Source organism: Penicillium citrinum, assembly GCF_028827155.1.
Source record: "Penicillium citrinum strain IBT 23319 chromosome Unknown utg000003l:1.0-4596430.0:1.0-4598250.0, whole genome shotgun sequence".
Taxonomy (NCBI): domain Eukaryota; kingdom Fungi; phylum Ascomycota; class Eurotiomycetes; order Eurotiales; family Aspergillaceae; genus Penicillium; species Penicillium citrinum.
Window position 1 is genome coordinate 1,522,228 of NW_026622688.1, and position 18,310 is coordinate 1,540,537.

An 18,310-nucleotide genomic window follows, 5' to 3' on the forward strand; every position below is an offset into this window, starting at 1 on the left:
AAGGATTACTTGGCCCGATCAACGCGTTTCAATCCGAACGAGCCACTTGGAGATCTTGCAAAGAACCCAATTCTCCCAGTCCAGCGGGAACCATTTGGAGCTCAATCCCCTCATGTCGACCTAAAATCGACCGCCCACCTTCCTTTCGACAAACGCACCCGCTCTTGCAGTAAAGCTATCTGTCTGCATCGGAGCTCAAGTCTAGCAGCACGAACGACGACCTCGCGACCTTATTCCAATCACCTCGCAAAGAGCATACACTCCACCAATTCGAGTGGTTTAAACTAAGAAATCCGCATACTTTGAATTCATGTACAACCGTTGCAGTTAATCGCTGAAGAAAATGTATCTCCAACGCCTTCTGCTCGCCGTGGCCGTGGCCTTATTCGTCGCGGTGGTATGCGCCGCCGAAGATTACTACAAGATCCTGGGTGTAGACAAGTCTGCCTCAGAGAAAGATATCAAGCGAGCCTACCGAACCCTCAGCAAGAAGTTTCACCCCGATAAGAACCCGTGAGTATAAGTCGACCCCGCGAAACAGGCAAGCTTCAAAAGCCATACAGAAAGCTAATATACACTCTACCTGTCTAGCAACGACGAAACCGCACGCGAGAAGTTCGGCGAAATCGCCGATGCATATGATGTCCTCTCCACCAGCTCATTACGAAAGATCTACGACCAATACGGACACGATGGTGTCGAACAACATCGTAAAGGTGGATCGGCAGGAGGACGAAGCAACGACCCCTTCGATCTTTTCTCTAGGTTTTTTGGCGGCGGTGGTCATTTCGGCCATGCGCCTGGTGCGCGACGAGGACCGGACATGGAAGTTCGAGCGGCACTACCACTACGAGATTTCTATAATGGGCGAGAAATCAACTTTTTGGTGGAGAAGCAGCAGATTTGCGATTCTTGCGAGGGGACTGGATCGAAGGATCGGGAGGTTGTTACTTGTGATCGGTGCAGTGGGCGTGGAATGGTGATTCAGAAACACATGCTTGCCCCTGGAATGTTTCAACAAGTCCAAATGGCTTGCGATAAGTGTGGCGGACAAGGGAAGCAGGTTAAGAATCCTTGTCCTGTTTGTGCTGGACAGAGGGTTGTTAAGAAGGGGGTTGAAACGTCTGCTTCTATTGAGCCTGGTATGGGTAAAGGGACACGACTTGTTTTTGAGAACGAGGCTGATGAGTCTCCTGATTGGGTTGCTGGTGATTTGATTGTTGTTTTGGATGAAGAGGCGCCTGAGCTCGGACAGGGCGAGGGTGAGAGGACAGATGGGACTTTCTTCCGTCGGAAAGGGAAGGATTTGTTCTGGAAGGAGATGCTTTCGCTTCGTGAGGCATGGATGGGAGAGTGGACGAGGAATATTACGCATCTTGATGGACATGTGGTTCGATTGGGTCGGAAGCGTGGGGAGGTTGTGCAGCCTTTTGCGGTTGAGACTGTTGTTGGGGAGGGAATGCCTCATTATTCCGAGGGTCATTTGCATGAGCATCATGAGGAGGGTGAAGATGAGCCTGGAAATCTTTACATCGAGTACATGGTTGTCTTGCCTGATCAGATGGAGAGTGGTATGGAGAAAGAGTTCTTTTCCTTATGGGAGAAGTGGCGCAAGAAGATTGGGGTTGATCTTGGGGTTGATAGTGGTCGACCTATTCCTTTGCCAGAGGAAGAGCATAAGGATGAGCTGTAATCCTGTATGTATATTGCATTACTCTTCTAGATCAGCTAGACAGCATTGATCAGGCGATACTAAGTATGCCGAGGTACATTTCATCACTTTGTCCGAAACGAATATCATAGTAATCAGTGCCTAGCAAGGCACTCACCATGTTCCTGCAATTGAGCACCACTGTAACCCTCAATTGACATGTACTTATCATATTAACTCAATTGATTCGAGTTACTGCAATGCATTGTGGGCTGAATGTTTTATATCAACCTTGTCCAATTCTAGATTGCTCACCGCCCGAGACAGGCAGCAGCCTCCTGCGAGATCGACATCGCATTACGTCGACTTCACTCCGCATACATTGAATTCACTCGTCCATACTACTTGACATCTCATATCGGGTGCATGCATGCAGTGATATGGACCACTCAACCGCAGTCCAACAGATTTCGGAGCGGGTGGCCGATTTCCATCGTCGCCAGCAACCATTCCGCATCTACCATGGCTCAACAAATAGTACCCGACCAGCCAATCATTCTCCCTCTACAACAGTGAGCACTGCAGACCTCACTAATGTACTGAAAATCAATGAAGATGAGTGCACTGCGATTGTTGAGCCCAATGTCCCTATGGACGATCTTGTTGCAGCAACTCGAGTAAAAGGCCTCGTTCCGCTGGTGGTGATGGAATTTCCGGGAATCACTGTTGGAGGTGGGTTTTCGGGAACTTCAGGAGAAAGTAGTTCGTTTCGAGAGGGGTTCTTCGACCATACTGTCAACTGGATTGAGATAGTTCTTGCCGATGGTCAGATTGTGAAGGCGTATAATGACCGTGTCGAGAATAAGGGCCAGAATGACGTTCTTGAAAAGCGATCTGATTTATTTTGGGGTGCGGCATCGTCATTCGGAACCATGGGTGTTGTGACTTTATTAGAGGTCCGCCTGAAAAGGGCAGAGCCATTGGTCGAGTTGAAATACTATGTTAGTTCGAGCATGACGGATGCACTACGAGTATTCCAGCAAGCGAGCGCAGATCCTAAAACGGAATATCTGGATGGAATTGTATATTCGCGAACTAAGATCGTTGTTTGCGCTGGACGGCAGATTGAGGAAAAACCACGAACTAGCTCGATACAGCAATTTACTCGGCCAAAAGACCAATGGTTCTATTTGCATGCCGAGAAAATCGCCAAGGGTTCTGGCTCAAATGCAAGGGCCACTTCTACGCCAGATGCAGTCGACTACATTCCTCTGCAGGACTATCTCTTCCGTTACGATAGAGGTGGATTTTGGGTTGGTCGATATGCCTACCGGTATTTCCTGACTCCATTCAATTTTATAACGCGCTGGCTCCTTGATCGATTTATGCACACACGAGTCATGTATCACGCTCTACATGTGAGTGGCCTTGCTAGACAGTACGTGATTCAAGATGTCGGGGTTCCTATATCAACTGCAGTCGAATTCTTAGATTGGCTCGATCTACCAGAGAACTTTGGGCAATACCCTCTCTGGCTTTGTCCGCTGCCGCCCGGAAGCGCAGGTGGACTGCTTCTAGACGGAGAGGCATCAAGTGCTGACTTGGAAAGTACGACTCTCATAAACTTCGGAATCTGGGGCCCATCCACTGCAGTCGGACAGGTAGGGTTCATTGCTCAGAATCGAGCTATTGAGCACAAGGTTCACGCACTCGGAGGGAAGAAATGGCTTTATGCACATACATACTATACCGAATCAGAGTTCTGGGATATTTATAAGAAGGAAAGATACGATTCTCTTCGCACGAAATATCACGCGCAACATCTCCCAACTTTGTTTGACAAGGTCCGAGTCCGTGAATCTGATCTCCCTGGTGCGCATCGTGGGGAGTTTGAGTCTGGCTGGAAAGGCATGATTAAACGGGCTCTTTGGGATGTATGGCCTTTTAGTGGGCTCTATGGTGTTTACAAGTCTTGGAGAGGTGGTGATTATCTCTTAAAGAAGGAAAGCTACAGACAGAAGGCTGACTAGTGCATTATTATACCCATGACATAGAAAGTTGGAGGGTATCATCAATATCATGACCTATCGGAGAGCACGCCAATAGAAATCCGAGTAGCTTTGATATCCCGGAATGACATGGTCTTCTCTTGAAAAAAACTCGTTATCTACTTTCCACATTGGAACAAGATGTTCATCAATTACTTCTTCCATGATGACCCGCATTCTTGGGGGATCGACACGGCATTTTCATGACAGAACTTAAAATGGCTTCATGTGAAAATGCGGTTTGGAGTCGAGCAAACCATCGAATACATAATCTTCCAGCCCTCAAGGATAGGTCCAATCTCTTCAATAATTAATAACTGATCCTTCCAAGACATAGGTCCGTCATACTGGTTTCTCAGTGGAGTTTATCCAAATTCACGGTATTGAATGATATCACAATGCCAGATCTCGCATCGAGAGTGGGTCTACTCCACCAGCAAAGAAATCTCCAGGAACACATCAAGAACACCTTGAAGAAGCAAAAAGTCCCTTTCGATTGTGTTCCCCCAGCTATGTAACGACTCATCAATATCAAGCTCACTTGCAGAAGCCTCGGCTAGTATTAGAATTGCTGCAGTCTGAGCACAGACTCCCCGCGTGGCTGTCAACTAGCGATTGACTAGCCCGCCAACTTCTACTGAAATGGGTCCGATCGTCGCTGAATTGAAGCTTTATGGTTCACAATGATATCCACAATAGGGTCAGTGGTGGAACTGTATGCACACAATCGGCGTTCAATGGAACCCCGGCCGGGTTTTCATTTCGCTTGGAAGTGCTTTTTTATATTGTCCAGAAGATCATCTTCCCGGGCAAGCCGTATCCGATAGTCAAAAATCCATAGATCCCGGGTCAATATCCACCCACAACCAGTTGGCGATGATCTTCTTTGGTTGAATTTAATTTATACTGGGAGTCCACGTTCTTTTCTTACTCATTCGTTCCCTCTTTTAGTCTCTCTTTAGTTCATCCTTCAACTCACACACTCTTTTACCCACCATTGCTCTTCAAAATGAGAATCACGAGGCTGTTCAGCCTGGCTACCCTTGCAGCCGGGCTGAGTGCAGCCGTGGAACTAACTGGATATGAATACGTCGTTGTTGGATCCGGTGCTGGCGGAGGCCCCCTCGCAGCCCGACTTGCTCTCCACGGTCACAAAACCCTTCTGATAGAGGCCGGTGATGATCAAGGATTAAACGACAATTACACCGTTCCGGCCTATTCAGCCAAGGCCTCAGAGGATGGAGCCATGGCATGGAATTTCTTTGTCCGTCATTACGCAGATGAGGCTCGCCAGGCCCTCGATTACAAGACCACCTATGAGACACCTGATGGAGAGGAATATACCGGACTCAACCCACCTAAAGGCTCGACTATGAAGGGTACTTTGTATCCGCGGACTGGGACTCTTGGAGGTTGCACTGCGCACAATGCTTTAATCTCAGTCTATCCCCATGAATCTGATTTCGACTATATCTCCACACTCACCGGCGACGGATCCTGGTCTCCAGACAATATGCGCAAATATTTTACGCGTATTGAGAACAACAAATATGCTCTGCCTTTACTGTCCGGTCATGGCCATGATGGCTGGTTAAGTGTGGAAGAGGCCCCGGTCAGTATTGTCCTCGAAGATCCGCAATTACTCAGTCTTCTTCTCGGCGGTGCATTTGCATTGGGAAATCAAACAAATTCAGTCTTCAATATCGGATCTCTACTCGCTGGCGATGCCAACCGTGATGCTAAATCGCGCGATACAACTCCTGGATACTATCAAATTCCCGTCGCCACAGACGGAAGCAAACGTAACGGCCCCCGAGATTTTCTGGTCGCTGTAAAGAATGCGAAGAACGAGGATGGCTCGAAGAAATATCCTCTCGATATCAGAACAAACTGCCATGCTACCAAGATTACCTTTGATGAATCTACCCCGCCACGCGCTACCGGTGTCGAATTCTTAGATGGAAAATACCTCTATCGCGCAAGCCCTCGTTCCAAAACCGCTGCAAAGGGAGTCCATGGTAGCGTCACTGCATCTCGCGAGGTTATTGTTTCGGGAGGTGTTTATAACTCGCCCCAGCTGCTCAAACTCAGTGGAATCGGACCTGCTGATGAATTACGCAAATTCGGTATTGATGTTATCTCTGACCTTCCTGGCGTTGGCACGAATTTACAAGATCACTACGAAACTGCAGTTCAAGGACACACGCCCAGGAACTTCACTGCACTAAACGGCTGTACATTCAGTGTGAACGGAGAGGAGGATCCTTGCTTAGAGCGATGGAATAATCCTGTCCTTGGAAACCGTGGTATCTATTCATCTGGTGGATTTGCTGCGACGATGTTCTATAAAAGCACTGTCACAGCAGACGACAGCTACGACGCTTTTATCTTCGGAGGCCCCGTTAACTTCCGCGGCTACTACCCAGATTATAGTATCAACATCACTGAACGTCATGATTGGTGGTCGTGGGCCATCTTGAAAGCGCATCCACGTAATACTGCAGGCTCAGTGACCCTTCGCTCTGCTGATCCCCTCGATATGCCAGATATCGTCTTCAACTACTTCGATACCGGAAGTGATGGTTATGAGAAGGACCTGACAGCTATTACTGAGGCAATTGGAATTGCTCGTGATGCGTTCAACCGTCAGCTTGTTGATATCGACGAAGTTCTTCCGGGCAAAGATGTGATGTCGGAAGAAGAGATCCATGATTACATCAAAAATACCTCTTGGGGCCACCATGCTTCGTGTACTTGTCCCATTGGTACTGACGATGACCCAATGGCCGTTTTGGATTCAAAGTTCCGTGTTCGTGGTGTTAAAGGTCTGCGTGTTGTGGATGCCTCGGTTTATCCTCGCATTCCTGGAACTTTCACCGCTGTGTCGACGTATATGGTGGCCGAGAAGGCAGCGGACGATATCATCAATGATTTGTAAAGTCTTTAAAGCCAGAAACTGCTGTATATCACTCTAGCATAATCCCATGCCATTTTAATTTTTACTTTTGTTAGTCAAAGAAAATTATTTCGAATTTCGGGATCTGCGAAGCACGATCTAGAGCAAAATGCCTAAGTGCCAACTTTGGCACTTAAGATAAATCCCGAATAATATTCGGGATTTGTCTTGTCCTTTCACCGATGTTTAGTCATGGTCAGATAGAAGTCCTTTCTATGGATGGATGTCTGATGGACAAAGGAAAGATTGAATCACTACCACCATGCCTATTTCACCATAATTTCGCGATTCAGTGAATGTAAGCTCGTCGGGGTTTGATCAAATGATATCAGCCACTGCAAGGCACGATGTCGGTGAGAACACTTTTTACCATGGGGCTCCACCGTTACCTTTGCCAATCAGAAAGTTTTATTCAAAGAACAAAGAGCCTCCGGCTTCAGCTGGCAAGGTTAAAGCTGCGGGTTACACATATTTCGGGAATAGCTTCGATATCACCAGTCAGTTGAGCTGGCATACTTCCCTGCCGAGACACGTTCCACGTGTTCACCTGCATTGCTAGAATTCAACTAAGAAAGTCATTTTTTGAGAATCCCGTGTAATGAATTTGATAGACTCGGCTTAATTGGCGGGTCATGGCTTGTATGTTGGGTGGCGTAATTTAGTTGCAGCAGAGAACAAACATAGACGCCGAATATTGACGTTCGCATATTCTTGGGCGACACGAAAGATGTCATTGGACTAAATGCTGTAAGAAAGGACCTTAGGCTATGCATATATCGGGCCAAGTGATTGCATTGCTCGCCAATGATATCAGACCTGGGCAGTTGGGGAGTTTGGAAACTTGATAGTGTGGAGACGACGAGTTCTTTGTTTGAATTGCGTTGGATAGTGAGCACGATTCTGCCATCGATAAAAGCTACTTGAGGTGAGCCGAATTTATTTATGGATCATTGTTTCTCTCTAATGCTTCTTTCCAAGTGATCATAGGAATAACTGCACCTCAAAAGGTGGGATTGTGTTTCCCAGCAGGGCTGAGTCAGTTTGGCGCATATCGCGTACCTCGCACTCGAGGGCCCCATCGACGGACATGAGGGGCAGATCGACAGGGATTACCGTGAACCGAGATGGACCGATGCAGCCGTTGACAGATGGGTAATGTCATTCGTGGATGATGGTAGATGGGGGCGTTCATGCAGCAGCCCGCATGTTGGCGCTAATTTCCCCCGCTTGTCCTGGAAACTGGGAAAAGATGCACCCAAAGTATGAGATACTCCAATGCGGTGTGAGATCAAAGATACGATTCCATCTTTATCGAAAAGGTTGTTAACGGATAATTGCATACGGTCAAAGGATGATTTCGCTGTGACGTGGGCTTAACCTCACCCGTAGCCCTAAGCAAGGGAGGACTGACACGTGTGAGATAACGGCAATTTGGCGCGGAAATTTGGTTAGAAAAATCAAAAATCAAAAATCAAATAAAATTAATTATCAATTTCAAGGAAATTCTCTCACTTAGAGTCATGAGAGTAACGCATTCATGTCCGGATTGTTCCATGCCGAAATTTCGTTTGTTTAGGTCTCGGATTTCCCATCCTACACTTAAGCTCTCTTATTTCCTACGCCTCTCAACTCCATTTTTTTCCAATCCATCGTTGTCTTGGGCTCTTTTCGGATGAAGAGACGACTTTTTATCCCACCCAGTCTCAAAATAGCTCTGATGCCTGGGCCATGCCATGAATTTTACCGGTTCAGTCTTCTCACCCGACACACAACACAATGCGATCATTGCAAGAAGAACCCTGTGATGGCTTCAATGAAGCTGGCTCTGATACTACCGAGCCAATAGCCGTGATTGGGCTTGCTGCTCATTTCGCGAAGGATGCCCACTCTGTGGAAGGGCTTTGGGAGGTTCTGCTACAATCAAGATCAACATGGTCTCCCGTCCCCAAGGAACGCTTCGACTCAGATGCATTCTACCATCCAGACCCTGAACATGGTGGCACGGTATGTTCTCTTCAAGCAGGATACACCAAATAACCTTGTGTTCCTTTCCTGTACCGGTTACTGACAAAAGTTCTGGATGTTAGTTCCACGTCCAAGGGGGACATTTCCTCTCTGAAGATCCTGTATACTTCGATTCGTCGTTCTTCAGCATGACCAAGAATGAGGTTCTCACAATGGACCCACAGCAGAGGCTGGTGATGGAAAATGTATATCATGCCATCGAGAATGCTGGTGTACCCTTGGCCCGTGCTATCGGATCGAATACATCAGTATACGTCAGTGGGTTTAATTATGACTATTTGGGGATCCTGAACTCCGATCCTGAGACGACTGTCAAGTACAAACCCACTGGTATCTCGAATTCAATTATCTCGAACCGTGTTAGCTGGTTTTTCGATTTCAAAGGACCTAGTATGACTATTGACACGGCTTGCTCGAGTAGTCTGGTTGCTTTGCACCTGGCTGTTCAGAGCCTACGATCCCGTGAATCAACCATGGTAAGTATTTCTCTCATCCACGGATCCGAGTAAGAGGCTGATGAATATATCAGTCCGTTGTCAGCGGTGTAAACATCCTGGAAAATCCAATTGAAACAGTCGGTTTTAGTCACCATGGTCTTCTGGGTCACCAAGGGCGATCTTTCAGTTTCGATAGTCGCGCCGAAGGGTATGCCCGAGGTGAGGGAGCCGGTACTGTGATTCTCAAACCATTGAAAGATGCAGTGAGAGATGGCGATATCATACGTGCGATTATCCGTGAGACAGGCGTCAACCAAGATGGTCGAACACCTGGAATTACCGTCCCCAGTGGTGAAGCTCAGAAGAGCTTGATCCGGCAGGTTTATCATAGAGCTGATCTGGATATGAGACATACTCGATACATTGAGGCACATGGTACAGGCACTCGCACCGGGGATCCCATTGAAGTCAAAGCCCTTGCGAAAGCATTTGACTGTTCCAGGGATGAGCCTCTACTTATCGGATCGGTCAAGTCAAGTCTTGGGCATACCGAGGGGAGCTCCGGGGTGGCAAGTCTGATAAAATGTATCCTGATTCTAGAGTCTGGTATTATTCCTGCCACGCATGATTTGCAAACGGTCAATCCTGAGATTCTAGCCAAGGAATGGAACATCGATTTCCCATCGCAAGCTATGCCTTGGCCTACCTTAGGGCTTCGCAGACTCTCAGTCAACTCTTTCGGCATTGGGGGTACCAATGCCCACTGCGTGCTTGATGACGCATACAACTACCTCACAAGCCATAGAATCATGGCGTTCCACAATACCAGTCGTGCAGGCGAGTCAGATAGCAAGACAAAGAATAGCCTCTTGACGTTGTCTCAGGAAGACGGGGATTTTGTCTTCTGTGGGCTCGATAATACCTACGATAGCGATGAGGGGACTAGCGAAGTTGAATTTAGCGAAACGCCTGTCACTCAAAGTATCGCAACAACCCCGTTGTTGAAGCCCGTCCAGATTCTCGAGAAGCCGAGTGAACAGCCGCATATTTTTATCTTGACCGCATTTGATAGAGATGGTATCAAACGCAATTCATCCTCCTATGCTCGATATGTGAAGCGAAAAAGTCTCCCGCATTGGAACAACTCCGATCTTCTTCAAGATCTATCCTTGACCCTTTCGCAGAGACGGTCAATCTTCCCTTGGAAGAGCTTTGTTATGGCGAACACGCCAAAAGAGCTTCACTGGAATCTTTCAGAGGGGAACTTCACAAAGCCAATTAGGGCCGAGGTGGCCCCTAATATCTGCTTTGTGTTCACGGGACAGGGTGCTCAGTACAGTGCGATGGGGAAATCGCTTCTTGTCTATCCGGTATTCAGAAAGTCGATGGAAGAAGCCTCCGAGTACCTTCAACGCCTTGGAAGCCCATGGTCGCTCTTGGGTAAGCAGACTCCATACTTACCTCGAGTGTTCTGGGCCACGGACTAATTTGATGCAGAAGAGCAGTTATATGAAGGGCCAAAATCACGGATTGATATGCCAGAGATTGCCCAGCCTCTTTGCACCGTACTTCAGATAGCTTTAATAGAGCTTCTTGCTAGCTGGAAATTGTACCCGACGAGAGTTATTGGTCATTCTTCTGGAGAGATTGCCGCTGCCTACTGCGCAGGTAAAATATCTCGCGAATCTGCATGGAAGGTTGCCTACCTACGGGGCCGTCTTTCATCGAATGGACAATCCACAAACGGCAGGATGATGGCCGTCGGACTAACCACATCGCAACTCAAACCCTACATACAAACTATTCAAAGTTCTCTTCAAGGGGAACTCAAAATTGCATGCTACAATAGCCCGACAAATAATACGGTGGCTGGTGACGCGGCTCTCATTGATGCTCTCGAAGTTGCACTACAGAATGACGGTGTTCTTGCGCGCAAAGTCAAGGTACAAATGGCTTATCATTCCTCACACATGGAAAGGTTTGCAGATGAGTATCTCAGACTCATGGGTTGTTTGAATAATGGTCAACGACTCTCGCTGCCGCACCAGGTACACATGTTTTCAACTCTGACTGGCAAAGAAGTGGCCGATGATAGCCTGTCTTCTCAATACTGGGTTGATAACATGATTTCTTCTGTGCGCTTCAGTGACGGTTTGAACATGATGGTATCGTCAATCGGAACAGGCGCTGGAGAGACTTCCAGTCTCTCGTATGTTGTGGAGATCGGCCCACATTCAACGTTGCAAAGTGCCATCAAAGAGACACTATCGATGGACATAGCCCAGGGGAAAATCAAGTATCAGGCTGTCATGAGCCGCAGTGACCCAACACTAAATCCCCTTCTCAGCACGGTTGGCTTCCTTGCTGCCAGTGGATGCGAAGTCAACATCCACAATATCAATACTGCTTCATCAGAAACACAGAAACGACCGGCTAGAACTCTAGTTGACCTCCCTTCATATTCATTCAATCATACTGAGAGGATAATTTACGAAAGTCGACTGAGCAAGAATCTTCGCTTTCGGAAGTTCCCACGTCATGACCTGTTCGGTGCTCCTGTCCCTGATTGGGATTCTGATATGCCTCGTTGGCGGCATTTCGTGAGATTGGAGGAGAACCCTTGGATTAAACACCACATGGTAAGTCTACAAACTCTTGGATAATTGGGGTAGCTTCTGATCGCTAGTAGATAACTGGAAACTACGTCTACCCTGGTGTCGGCTACCTAGTGATGGCCGTTGAGGCTTCACGACAGCTGGCTGGTGAAAAACCCATAGCTGGATTCCAACTCCGCCAAGTCTCTATTCCAAAAGCCCTAGTTGTCCCAGACAACAAGCAAGGAATTGAAGTCTGTATCTCAATGACAACCGAGTCTTCGTCAGAGCTGAAGGTGTGGCGTCGATTCCAAATCAGTTCATACAATGAGACAAGTGAAGACTGGACAAAGCATTGCACGGGTCTGATCTGCGTTAATGAAAAAGTTACGTTTGACTTCGTTGGCATCTTGGATGAAAGCTATGTCGAGGCTGAGAAACTAAGACAGGAGTTCAAGAATGTAGACGCGGTTTGCGATACATGTATCGATTTTTCGAAAACCTATGATGATCTCGGTAAGTCCGGACTCAATTTCGGTACTCTGTTCCGCAACCTCCATGATGTGAAAGTTACAAGTCATCGACTAGGGCGAATGGCTGGCATGGTGACTGTCCCCAACATTGCAGAAGCCATGCCAAAACAGTATGCCCATTCGCACCTCATACACCCTGCGACTATGGACAGTATGATTCATATGATCATTGCGGCAGTCCTTGATTTCACCGGTCAATCATCCCTCGAAAAGATTCGGCTACCAACATCTATCCAGGATATGTGGGTTTCCGCCGATCTGGTATCGACTCCTGGTCACAGGTTCGAGGGATATGCCTCGGTGCAGCGGTTGGGATTCGAAAAGTTCGAGGGCCATATCCGTCTCTTCGATTCCGTCTCACAGAATCATTGCATTTCCATGAAGAATATCGAGCTCACACCACTTGAGACCGGAGTGACTGATCCGAGGGAACGTAAGATCTCCACTAGGATTGTGTGGAATCCTGATGTGAATTTCCTTGACTCTGAAACTGCATGTTCCCTAAGCAAGGTCATCAATTCTACTGATGATCGGGACTTACTTCGAACAAAACGGCTTCAGATGGCTTCTACAATCCTTGTGATAGAAGCCTTGGCAGAATTGGAGGGGTTTGATGTGACTGATCTTCAACTCCATCACCGCAGGTTCTACGATTGGATGCTACACGTGCAACGGGAACTTGCTGGTGATAGAATTATTCATATGTCTTTGCTCGAGTTTCAAGAATGCATCCGCGATGAGTCCTCAAGGAAAGCCATCTTTGAAGAGGTCGAGAAATGCAACGCAGAAGGTGCGCTTGTCATTCTGATGGGTCGAAATATTGCAGCAATCATGCGTCAAGAAGTCGATCCTTTGCAACTAATGTTCGGACAAGAGGATTTGATGGAGGAAGTCTACAAGAGCGGTATTCAGTTGTACAACCTACCTCACCATCTCCGAAGCCACATGTCTCTTCTTCGCCATCAGCATTCGCAGCTCAGAATTCTTGAGATTGGGGGTGGAACTGGAAGTGTCACTCACGAAGTCTTAAACATACTATCACCACAGGACGGTACCCTTGGTGGAAGTATAGCAAGCTACACTTTCACTGACATATCCTCTGGATTTTTTGAAAAAGCGAAAGGAAAGTTCCATTTCTGGAAAGACATTATGGAATTCCAAACCTTTGATCTCGAGAAGGACCCTGCTGCTCAGGGCTTTAATGTGGGCACGTACGATCTTATCATTGCCGGGAACGTCATTCACGTTTCGTCGAACCTTGTCACGGCACTGGGAAGAATACGAACCTTGCTTCGACCTGGGGGTCAACTCATCATGCAAGAAGGAATCCGGCAAGATTTTCTCTGGTACCCGCTCGCATTTGGTTCACTTCCTGGATGGTGGTTTGGGAGTGAAGACATTCGCCAATTGAGTCCTTACATTCCTGTCTCTGCTTGGGACTCGATGCTCATGGAAGCGGGATTCTCTGGTGTCGATATCGAGTATCCAAGTAACAAAAACGAAGATCTGAGCTGGCAAAGTATCATGATCTCAACTGCTCTTCGTGAAAGAGAGGAGAAACCGGAAAATGTCTACATTATTTCTTCTGGGGTAGTTGAAAGTCTCAAAATTGCAGAGAGTATCGCTCACATTCTGGAAGATACAGATACGTCTCGGGCTACTATTTTGAGCGCCACAGACCTGAGTACGATCAACCTTCAAGGTTCTACTGTTTGCATATCTCTTCTAGGTTTTGAAAACAAGACTCTAGACTTGATCGAAGAGATTGAATACCTTACCCTCAAAAACCTGCTCATGAAATGTCAGAAACTGTTGTGGGTTACTCCGGACTCAGCTGAGCTGCCATCCACCGGCATAAGCACAGGATTACTACGCTCAATTCGCTCGGAGAGAGACTCCGATGGCTCAAACCTCGTGACGCTATCAATTTCTGACTTCCTCACTATTGCCGCAGAGGATGTGGCACTTTGGACTTGCGCAATAGCCAAGCATCAATTTTACGATCAAGACAACAAAGATCGCCATGCCGAATATCTCCTACGAGATAACATTATTCATATCGCTCGACTGCGCGAGTTTGATAACTCTGACAACTTCCTCGCTTCTCGGTCTACAGTACCTAGTACAGAGATGACACGCATTAGTAACCTTCAGCACCCGGTTCGTTTGGGGACTTTCAGAGCAGACACAGGTGACCCTCGGTGGGTCAGAGATTTGCAACATAAGAACGCACTGTCTGAAACGCAAGTGCAGATTGAAACTCATGCCGTCGGTTTGGTTCCTGGCTTTGGTGGATCACAGATGCCTACTGAAGCAGCTGGGATTGTCACTGCAGTGGGCAGTGCAGTGAAAGAGCTGATCCCCGGCGACAATGTCGTTTTCCTAATTAGCGGGTCTGATGATGGATTTTTCCAAACTTGCACAAGAGTTGAACAAGCATTCGTCGTCAAACTTGATTTGGACATTCCACTGGAAATTGCTGCCAGCTTACCAGCAGCTTTTCTGGCTGTGAGTTATGGACTTGGCTATACTGCTAGGCTTTCATCAACTGATACCGTTCTGATCCATGACGGCTCAGGCACTCTTGGACAAATTGCCATTCAATACGCCAAAGTGCATGGGGCCAAAGTTTATGCGACGGTGTCGAGTGCTAGTGAATCTCAATTCTTGAATGAGGCTTATGGCATACCGCAAGGCGATATCTTTTCCAACAATGACCTGAGCTTTTGCAAAGGCATCATGAGATGCACGAACGGTGCCGGTGTTGATGTCATTTTCAATACACTTAAAGGGGAGCGTCAGAGGGAGTCGCTCTCTTGCCTTTCTGCATTTGGCCAATTTGTCAATGCATCGGGTGAGGTATTCCAGCCTCATTCTATGTCTGCACCTTCATCTGTCTTACAAGGCACGTCTATTTTTAACATAGACATTGACCTTCTCATTCGTCATCGACCAAGTATTGTTCGAGAACGAGTTGAAGAAGCATTTATCCTGTATGTACAAGGCAAGCTCAAACAAGTGGTCCCGCTCAATGCTCAAAGATTTTCGCAAATACAATCCGGCATGATGAGTCCGTCGAATAGACGGGGTCATGGAAAAACTGTTTTTATCCGAGACCCATCTGACTTGATTCCTGTGGTGCCAGAGTCATTGCCTCCTCTTCAGTTCGATCATACAGCGGCTTATGTTCTTGCTGGTGGTCTTGGTGGACTCGGGAGAAGCATAGCACGTTGGATGGCCACACGCGGTGCAAAAAATCTTATCTTCCTATCAAGATCTAACGTGATCTCTGAGGCTGCTACCAGGATGATTTCGGACTTGGATGATATGGGGTGCATGGCTCATGTCATTAATTGCGACATAGCTGATCGACTGCAGCTAGAAGAGGTGTTCAGAGACTGCGATCGTAATCTGCCACCTATCAAAGGATGCATACAATGCTCCATGGTCCTACAGGTATGCCAAGTTCTTCCAGAAAAAGTAGGTTCATCAATCTGACATCAGATCAAGGACGGAATTTTCGAGGGCATGTCCTTCGAAGCCTGGAATGCTGCAATTCGACCAAAAGTCCAAGGCTCATGCAACTTGCATAATATTCTTCCCTCTGATTTGAACTTCTTTGTCATGTTATCATCAGTTGCTGGTATTTTTGGCAATCGTGGACAGGCTAACTATGCTGCTGGAAACACGTTTCAGGATGCCCTTGCAGCTTTTCGCACTGCTCGTGGCATGAAGGCATCTGTGATCGACCTTGGCAGTGTCTCAAGTGTTGGCTGGGTCGCAGAGAATCGCCAAAGGATGACCATAGCTGGAGATACTTTGTTTGGATTTCTCCATGAAAGCGATCTACACAATGCAATCGAATTCATGATCGATCCTCGGCATGACAGGCGGCGGTATAACGATTCTTCATCAGAGTCACAATTGATTCTTGGTCTGCCCACAGCCGAGCTTTGCCATCAACATAACTTAGCCTTGCCTCCATACCTTGAGTTCTCATTATTCACACATCAAAGAACGACTGCTGCAACGAGTCAACATGATACAGAAGAGCAGAAGATAGTCAGTGTCAGCACGCTCCTAGCAGCGACCACGATGTTCAATGAAGCTGTTGCAGTGGTGTCGGATGGCATTGTGGAGAAACTTTCGGCCCTCCTTGCCATCCCTGTCGCTGATATTGATAGACAGAGGTTTGGCTTCGGTTTTATTGACTCGTTGGTCGCGATGGAATTTCGCTTCTGGATAAAAAAGGAACTTGGTGCAGAGGTGTCTGTATTGGATGTCATGGGGGCACAGAACATTCAAGCGCTAAGTGAGAAGATCGTGGAAAACAGGAAGAGGGGCTGAGCGACTGTTTCTAGATCTAATCTATCTAAATTTGGCTTTAAACAATGCGATTCAAAGATGAGGTTTTTCCACGACAGGAACCGCCCGGTCCCAGATTATTTCCATATTATTAAGTGCAGAGTCAGCTCGACACAGTACACATCAACTGGCACGCGTACAAAGCTAGCTCAACAGACCTGAGCCCCTTTATGGCTTATAAAAGCGACGTTGAGGTTTAGAATTGGTATATTTGAAGTATGTATAGCCAGGGATATGGAATAAAGGCCGATACAGAACGTGAGTCTACATGATGTCCAATAAAATGTCGGCCAAGATATCCTTGAACGTGTCTCTCCTCATCACAGCACCAAAACTATAATTTCCAATCAGTTGTGTTGTCCACGGTAGAGATGATATAATTCTCATATGTACATACCCATAACATTTGCTTACTTTCATCAGCGACATTGTCAAATCTTTCAGCTTACCTCCCTCAAGTCTATGTGCCCACGGTTGTTGAAGTATATAGCACCAAGCTTGAGTCGGACTTAGCTCATCCTCAAAAACAAGTTCCTCAGATAAAGCCAGCAGCCTAGCAAATATAGGCGCTGGATTATCACGTAAGGAAGTATTATTCCCGAGTGACTGGGCTTTGCTTTGCTGGTGATTTGGATGAAGAAGCATCGAGGACGCAAGTAGTGAATGACCATTGGGTCGATCGGAATGCGACTCTAGATGTGGCAGACATGGATGCTCCAGCCTATTGCGGGTTATTTCTTGTAAAATAAAGACAGAAAAGAAAAGTGAGAGGCTGAGTCGGTAATCACACATACGCAAGAACGAACTCCATGCCTGCATGGCTCATGTCTTGACACCATTTTTTGTCGTAGCTTGGACGCGCGGAGGGAAAGGCAATTGTGGTATGAGGAAGTGGAACCATCTCCTGAATATCTGGATTTTCAATCACTTCATCGGGGGAGTTTGGCGAGTTTTTATTGTACAAGTGTCCGCAGTCCAGATTCTGGTTGGACAGATGCGCCGGCGACGGTATATTCGAGAGATCTAAGTTAGCTGAATGATAATTGCTTTTAGATATCATGGTACGATCAGGCGATATGTCTGAGCAATGCTGCGTGAGGCTTTCTACAGTACCCTGAAGTACTTCGATATGATTCCGAAGGTCTCGAACCTGAAGGGTCAAAGCCACTTCACTCGTGCGTAGACGCAAGACCTCACTTTCAAGGCTTTTGTAATATTTATCCTTGCGCTGACGATGTGTGCTACTTGTAGGTCAGCTAAAGATTCCCACTGAAGGAAATAGTTCAATGATCCTACCGTTGAGCCTTGCGGAGTTGTTCTCTCCGCTTTGTAAGGGCTGAGGTGGCGTTGCCTTTAACATTCAGTATTTTTTTTTAAAAATTGATCCACCCTCAAGAACTATGTGGGTTATTCACCTGGCTGAGAATCTTGCTTCTCGGTGCGGAAAGCGGGAAGAAAAGTAAATGCCTTCTTCATGTTGGGATGAAATCCCTAGATGGGGATCGAGGAGTTGTGGAGCTGGACTTGCGCACTCACTATTCCCAATCAGAGCAAGAGATGGCGATTGGTGACGTCTCAACGAGAAGATCACTGAGCAAGATATGTATCGAGAGACAAAATGACCGGAAGGAAATTATTTGGGGAACAATTTGTTGACATGATCAATCAATCCTATTTAATATTTTCTGGGGTCGATCGAAC

At 47.0% G+C, this 18,310-nt stretch overlaps 5 protein-coding genes across 5 annotated transcripts; 4 read left to right on the forward strand and 1 right to left on the reverse strand.

The window, feature by feature from the left end:
* Window positions 1-343: 343 nt before the first annotated feature.
* On the forward strand, window positions 344-1,693 carry N7469_003780 (uncharacterized protein; the record flags this gene model as incomplete). The annotated part of the gene is made up of 2 exons (XM_056642700.1): window positions 344-513; window positions 592-1,693. 2 exons carry the CDS (start codon window positions 344-346, stop codon window positions 1,691-1,693), a joined length of 1,272 nt encoding a protein of 423 aa, XP_056502112.1.
* Window positions 1,694-2,091: 398 nt separating this feature from the next.
* Window positions 2,092-3,681, forward strand: N7469_003781 (FAD-binding oxidoreductase; the record flags this gene model as incomplete). Its single annotated transcript, XM_056642701.1, has 1 exon — window positions 2,092-3,681. The coding sequence occupies one exon, from the start codon at window positions 2,092-2,094 to the stop codon at window positions 3,679-3,681; it is 1,590 nt and encodes a 529-aa protein (XP_056502113.1).
* Window positions 3,682-4,708: 1,027 nt separating this feature from the next.
* N7469_003782 (GMC family oxidoreductase) lies at window positions 4,709-6,637 on the forward strand (the record flags this gene model as incomplete). The annotated part of the gene is made up of 1 exon (XM_056642702.1): window positions 4,709-6,637. One exon carries the CDS (start codon window positions 4,709-4,711, stop codon window positions 6,635-6,637), a length of 1,929 nt encoding a protein of 642 aa, XP_056502114.1.
* A 1,794-nt stretch (window positions 6,638-8,431) lies between these two features.
* Window positions 8,432-16,591, forward strand: N7469_003783 (type I polyketide synthase; the record flags this gene model as incomplete). Its single annotated transcript, XM_056642703.1, has 6 exons — window positions 8,432-8,659; window positions 8,743-9,156; window positions 9,210-10,557; window positions 10,615-11,756; window positions 11,807-15,700; window positions 15,755-16,591. The coding sequence occupies 6 exons, from the start codon at window positions 8,432-8,434 to the stop codon at window positions 16,589-16,591; spliced, it is 7,863 nt and encodes a 2,620-aa protein (XP_056502115.1).
* Window positions 16,592-17,393: 802 nt separating this feature from the next.
* On the reverse strand, window positions 17,394-18,085 carry N7469_003784 (bZIP transcription factor; the record flags this gene model as incomplete). The annotated part of the gene is made up of 3 exons (XM_056642704.1): window positions 17,394-17,850; window positions 17,906-17,960; window positions 18,025-18,085. 3 exons carry the CDS (start codon window positions 18,083-18,085, stop codon window positions 17,394-17,396), a joined length of 573 nt encoding a protein of 190 aa, XP_056502116.1.
* Window positions 18,086-18,310: the final 225 nt, after the last annotated feature.